The 6,210-nt window shown below is 39.7% G+C and overlaps 2 protein-coding genes across 2 annotated transcripts; one reads left to right on the top strand and one right to left on the bottom strand.

Annotated features, from left to right (window-relative positions):
• Positions 1 to 3,507: 3,507 nt before the first annotated feature.
• On the bottom strand, positions 3,508 to 4,670 carry LOC135369037 (multifunctional methyltransferase subunit TRM112-like protein). The gene is made up of 4 exons (XM_064602647.1): positions 4,527 to 4,670; positions 4,320 to 4,421; positions 4,130 to 4,222; positions 3,508 to 3,717 (listed from the first exon to the last, which is right to left on the bottom strand). Exons 1-4 carry the CDS (start codon positions 4,602 to 4,604, stop codon positions 3,616 to 3,618), a joined length of 375 nt encoding a protein of 124 aa, XP_064458717.1. The 5' UTR covers positions 4,605 to 4,670; the 3' UTR covers positions 3,508 to 3,615.
• A 552-nt stretch (positions 4,671 to 5,222) lies between these two features.
• LOC135369035 (charged multivesicular body protein 1a-like) lies at positions 5,223 to 6,024 on the top strand. The gene has a single exon (XM_064602645.1). It carries the CDS (start codon positions 5,393 to 5,395, stop codon positions 5,987 to 5,989), a length of 597 nt encoding a protein of 198 aa, XP_064458715.1. The 5' UTR covers positions 5,223 to 5,392; the 3' UTR covers positions 5,990 to 6,024.
• Positions 6,025 to 6,210: the final 186 nt, after the last annotated feature.

Raw genomic sequence — 6,210 nt, 5'->3', positions numbered from 1 at the left:
GCGGATGGTATTTGTCGTGCAGCTCTCCGTAGCCTTAAAGGAAAAAAATTTATGGAGGGGTCTTTCGTTGATCCTTTAAATGCGTATGTTGCCCAATTTTAGCAGCACGCGAGCGCTAGCTGTGCTGGCCAAACACTTCCATGCACCAAGCGTTGCGTAACATTGATCATCCTGTGGGATGTACGTACAGAGCACTCTCGTTGAGAGGAGGAAAGTATATTTTAGAAATGCTACTGAAAACATACTGCCAACATCCATCCCTTCCTTCCTTCCTTAGAGTATTCTGTGTGGCTGTCCCATGAATGGAGTCTAGAAGATACACCTATTCACAGTCTGTACTTCTGCTTGGTAATAATGGGTAGTAATGATATTCCACATTGTTCGGTGGGAATAATTGAGGCATAGTGTTTAATCTGGTGAATGATCTCGGCAGAAACTGCACCGTAAACAATATTGTGTTGGACAGTGTTACTTAGTGTCGTTGGGCAAAGTGCCATAAATAGTATTTCCAGTAAGTTATTTGATCACGGAAGCGTTTAATTTACTTTTTTGCAAAAAAAAAAGAGTAAGAAAAACTATGAAAATGGTAATAATTATGCAAAATTTATGAGAGAGCTAAAGCAGTTCTATGAAGTACGTAAAGCATTAATTATAGCAAGCATTAATTATAGCAAGCATAATTATATTAACCAGTTTCAAACATAACAAGCTGCTAAAGATTGTCACGGAATTCCAATCAACTATACAGCCAATTCCCTATAAAACACTTAGTCCTAAACGTTCAGGCATTATCAGTTTACTTCCCACCCTCAAGCAGTTTGTGTGAAGAAGGTTTCGGTTGCTTAGCAACATTACATTCTAGTAAATTCCATAATCTTCGACACGATAACTATTTTTACAACGTTTAAATTTTGATAACACCAATCAAGTTACATTCTAGTCGTCCCATCCATACCTTTACATGTTGCTTTTAACTTCCCTAATGAGTAGCAAATTTTTAGGTAATAGATTTAGAAGTCTCTTAACCATTAGACCATTCTTTTTCGTAACATCCCACGTCTATGTACAGAGAATATATGCAGACGTAAAACAACGTTTGAAAGAGACGCAGAAATCACTTTTCGATTATGCAATCTGGTAGAGTCGAGCTAGAGAATTGAAATGTGCGATGCATTCCATCTAGCGTGAAAATAACCTTTAGTAGCAAAACATGCTCAGTGCTTTGTGTGTCTGCTACAGATTCCATCCATTAGGTAAGTCTTAAACTAAAGTACTCACGCGTAATTATGTGAATAACACATACATCAATTACATGTGTGGTAGGCAGTGCACATTTACGAGATGTTACTTTTTTTTTTAGCAAAGCTCGCTAGTTCTGCATACCACTAGCAACTAAGGATTGGGGGTACCTTAATATTACTACTGTTTACGTCGTCCCTTAATGCCATAACACTGTTTTTTTTTTTGTTTTTTTTTTTATTCAACAGAGTTTTATAAAAATGCTGCGAGAGCAGCGCTGATGCCATCTTAGCAGGCCGGTTATGTGTAGTTCTGGTTTCAGCTCATTTGCATAGCGAAATTTGGCAATTTATATCTCAAGGTACGTTGCTCCTTGGGGTGTTTAATAAGGACGATGGATTTGAATAACGATTGGATCCAATTATGCTATCTCGCATTTCCCAGAAAACATCTAATAAATAAGTTTAGTAATAAATTTTAGTTGCAAACACTGTCCTGCAGGATATCTGTCTGGCTGCATAACCCACCCGCCAAGATGGCATCAGTGCTGCTCTCGCAGCTTTTTAAATAAAAAAATATTTGTTGAATAAAGAAAAAAAAGAACACCCCGTATATTGAGACTTTTCCTTGGACTTGCACCACCATTGATGTTTTTTAGAACTGTGCATTGTTGCTAACACTTATTTAGGCAGAGAAAGTTAAATTTTTTCTGAACGTATGAATTTCTTTCGAAACCCATTTTTTTCTCCACCCCACCGTTCTACTGCGGACGAAGCTGTCGGCAGCCCTTCCGTCCTATTCGATGTCAACACACCTCTTACGTTTTTCGACGCCGCAATACGTGTCTTTCTTTGTCGCTCTTTGAGCTTCGTAACATAGTGTGTATAAAGTTCTGTACGCCGAGACAGGGTACAGAAGATGACAACGCATAATTTCAGTGCAGAACAACTTGCTTTTCAACAAATAAGAAACAGTGATTTATGAGTCAATAAATTCTGCAAATAATTAGTTACTATGATCTTGCAAGTTTAACTACACTTTGCGGATGTGAAACAAAACAGTGCTCTGGGTTGTGGTACTTCTACCTTGTCTCCTTCCAGTTTCAAACGTCTTCCCAAACCATATATTCAATATTTATGAACGTACAGAACGGAAGTACAAAAATGTGATTGCCAAATTTTTAAAATGCCAAAATGGTGATTTAAAATGAGAATGAAAATAAAGTGGGACATGCAGGGGACTCTGTAAAAATTATTTTTTTGCTTTTGTCATCCTGTCCTGGAGTTTGCAAATAAACTAAACTGTTCATACAATGGACTTGTCGTTTGTGATGCCAGAACTTTGTACAGTAGGCAGTCGAGCACAAGACTGGTGGCAACTATAAAAAGTCACCACCGTATCCTGCTCAACAGCCTACCCTACCAAGCTTTGGAAGCATGCACATGGTACATGACCATGCCTAAATCCCCTAGCTTTCTGCTGTGGAAAATTTACATTGCAGTCACGACTGATCAGGTTTAATCCACAAAAATGTCGCACATTGATTGAAATCCTTATGTAATTCTGTCAGATATCGAATATTCAGCGAAAAATTGATGATTCTGAGGGAAACAGCAGGTTCCGCGAAATTTCATGGATTCGTGGAATGCTAGGAGCTCTCACCATGCCGCGTTATTTCACCAAAAATTTGTAATCAACAAAAGATTAGGACAGTGAAGAAAAAAACAAAAACAAATGCCTATCGCACTTTCAGAATACCTCAAACAGAAACGGAAACAAAAATAACTTATGGCAAGTTTTTACAATCTCAAATGATTACAATCCTTTACTGTATCATTTAGAGAAATTTACAATATAAAGCTGAATAAAGCAAACTAAAGTTAACTGAGGAACTAAAACTTAAACAAAATAAACTATCAAGCTGGCACATATAAGCAAATAGTACTATTTTGTAAATAGAAGAAGGAAAAAGAAGTCTTGTGTGCACATATCCCTAAAGTCCTCAGAATAGATTTCAGAATATGTAAGTAAATATGTGTAAGTATTGTAGTAGTTTGTGTGTGTATGTAAGTTTTGCCATGGTCTGAAACCTTACTAAAAAACAAGGAAAACAAGGGCGTGAGGTGGTACCAAAAACTGTTAACGGAAACAATTTTGGTACCAGAAACCGAAACAAATATGGGCCAGTAACGGAAACTAAAATGATTCCATTACCTCTCCCTGACATGAAGCATGACAATAGCATAAATGTCCACAATGACACTGAGATGCGAGTCTTCATATTCTTGAACATTTATTTACACAAATGAGACATGGTGGTCCTGATAACAATGACATAAATACCTTAGTCAACAATGCAACAAACCTTAAATGTCCTTAAACTTCATCTTCATTCAGCAACATGTTTGGAATCCCGTTGGTGATGGGAAATTTCCGTCCGGTTTCTGGACACACAAGCTCACCGGTGACCACTTCAACCTAGTTTGTGAAGAATAGCTTCATTTCTACTTGTCACCAACTACAACTAGTACTCAATTACTTTATATGACATATATGGATTTGAACCACGAATCTTGCTTTTAACTTTGCTTTGAATGGAGTTTGTAGTTTTTACACCCCGTTCGTAATCACTGTCATAGTAAATCGTGAACATTTTGCAGCTCATGCAAAATGAAATTGTCTCTGAAACCTTCAGTCTTAGAAACCTTATCAAAAAGATGTCCTACCAAGATGCGTTAAATTTTGTTTAATCAATTATTGCATAAAGACACTCATTTTTGTAGATACTGTTACACTCAAGCACTGCTGCTAGTGTAACCACACAGCCCCTTCTAAATCTACAGAGGAAATATTATCTGTACTACCTTAACTAACTTCTCTCTCAAATTACCTCGAACAGAATGTGGTGTGCGCGTTTAAGGAAATCTTGGTCTTGCTCGTAGCTTGCAGACAGCGCTTTGGGGATGCCATCAGCGCATCCAAGCTGAGAAGAAAAAGCGTGAAGAACATTTAGCAAACGTGGTCTCAAACAGACGCGCCGAGACACGCTGCAATTTCGAGGCAGGTGACATTCTACTCACAGTTTCTGCTGCTTGGTACAGAGCATCCCAGTCCAGTTTCGGTATCATACGGCTTACGAACTCTGGGTTGAAGTCTACCGACACCTCTTTTGTTTCTTTCGCCTGAGAAAAAGCACACATCTGTACGTGGTGCAATGCATGTATCTCGAGTCACAACAAAACCGCATGGAAACGTGCAGTTTCCTCGGAAATAATGCGTCTACTTACAACGATTCCAAGAGGGAAACCCACGTTTACACCTTTGATACATTTTGAGGTCATCATGTTGTGCGTGAGGAGCTTCATTTTCAGTTAAAACGTTTGGTTCGTTTTCTAGTTAAACGTTTAATACGCCAGTCGCAAATCGTGACAGCTCTGTCTGGTCGGGCTCTGGTGTACCTCTGCCTCTGCAGCGTGCTCTGCCGGTGGCTCGTGGCGCTGCGGACACGGCCAACCCCAACATGGCTCCCAAACCGTACCAAAACTACAGGCACTGTACCAAAACCAAAACCACCCAAAACACCATCCCTTTACGACTATTTTCGTAAAGGTAATACTGGTATTACTAATACCTCGAGCTTAAAAAAATAATAAAGCTTGCCAGTTAACGACCTTGTTTTTACGTAATTTAATGTGTTCATATATTATTAATCTGAAAACAAATAACACAGCAGGACCGCAGGGCTAGCTCACCGCTTTCGCCACTCAACCACTCAACCACAACCAAGCAACCATGGGAGTGGTATGGCGGTTGTTTCTACGGCACGGTAAAAAAAGGTAAAAACACCGACGGAGCTATACATTTCAGTTAGTTTTATTCAGATTTCGTTACTACATTTCTTGTTTATAGTTGATATGTTCTAGCTATTAATTAGTTTATATAGTTGAAAGATTCAAGTTATAAAAATTTATCTAGAACTATTTCTCTCTACGCAAGCATGCAAGGAGAAGCATTGCCGCCATTGCTAACAAAAATAACTACCCCTATCCCATTTCATACTGCAAAACAAAGTTAGTACGCGCTTCTCCGAACGTGTAGTTGTGGTCAACTTAATCAGTCTACTGTCTCTGCTGGTTAATTTACGGAAACTACCATGGATGACATGATATTTCAACTACGATTTAGCACTAAGCAACTTGAAAGACTCTCAAAACGCGCCGAGAAGGAAGAGAAGGCCCAGCACGCCAAGATCAAACGGGCACTACAAAAAGGCAATGTTGAAGGTGCCCGAATCTACGCTGAAAACGCCATACGGAAGAAAAATGAAAGCCTCAACTACCTCCGTATGGCTTCAAAAGTGGACGCCGTATCGTCAAAAATTCAATCAGCAATGGCCATGAAACAGGTGACGAAAAACATGGGCGGTGTTGTAAAAGCGCTTGACAAGGCTATTAATTCGATGGACCTCCAGAAGGTGTCTGCCGTCATGGAAAAGTTTGAACAGCAGTTTGAAGACCTGGATGTCAGGTCGGCGGTTCTGGACGACGCCATGGGTAATGCCACAACTACAACTGCTCCTTTGGCACAAGTTGATCAGCTGATTAAGCAAGTTGCTGAAGAGAATGGGCTGGAAATGATTGACCAACTCAACACTGCTGAACTGGCTCCATCAGACACCGTTGCCACCACAGGTCGTGCACAGGTTGAAGAAGATGCACTCTCCAGGCGCTTGGCTGCCTTGAGAGAATGAATGAAAATGTGAAATACACAGAAAAGACTTCTGTCTTTTAGTCCATTTGCCATGAACATGGTTATCTGGGCATTGTTAAAACCAGTTCCGGGTTATGCACACACTATTATATCATGTGACAGCTTTGAAGAGGGTGGACACAATGTGCCGTACACAGAAATGTAAAAAACGTGACAGTGAGGTTGTGCACGCAGATGATGTTCGATTGTGTCTGCAGTCAA

This window comes from Ornithodoros turicata, chromosome 9 (assembly GCF_037126465.1).
Source record: "Ornithodoros turicata isolate Travis chromosome 9, ASM3712646v1, whole genome shotgun sequence".
In the NCBI taxonomy this organism is placed as follows: Eukaryota; Metazoa; Arthropoda; class Arachnida; order Ixodida; family Argasidae; genus Ornithodoros; species Ornithodoros turicata.
Note: the sequence above shows the minus strand (reverse complement) of the source record. Positions and strands in the feature narration are given on the sequence as shown.

Coding starts and splice junctions, on each gene's coding strand:
- LOC135369037 (XM_064602647.1), bottom strand. CDS start 4,604: ATGAAGCTCCTCACGCACAACATGATGACCTCAAAATGTATCAAAGGT. Junction 4,422..4,526: donor GTTTCCCTCTTGGAATCGTT/GTAAGTAGACGC, acceptor GCTTTTTCTCAG/GCGAAAGAAACAAAAGAGGT. Junction 3,718..4,129: donor CACACCACATTCTGTTCGAG/GTAATTTGAGAG, acceptor TTCACAAACTAG/GTTGAAGTGGTCACCGGTGA.
- LOC135369035 (XM_064602645.1), top strand. CDS start 5,393: ATGGATGACATGATATTTCAACTACGATTTAGCACTAAGCAACTTGAA.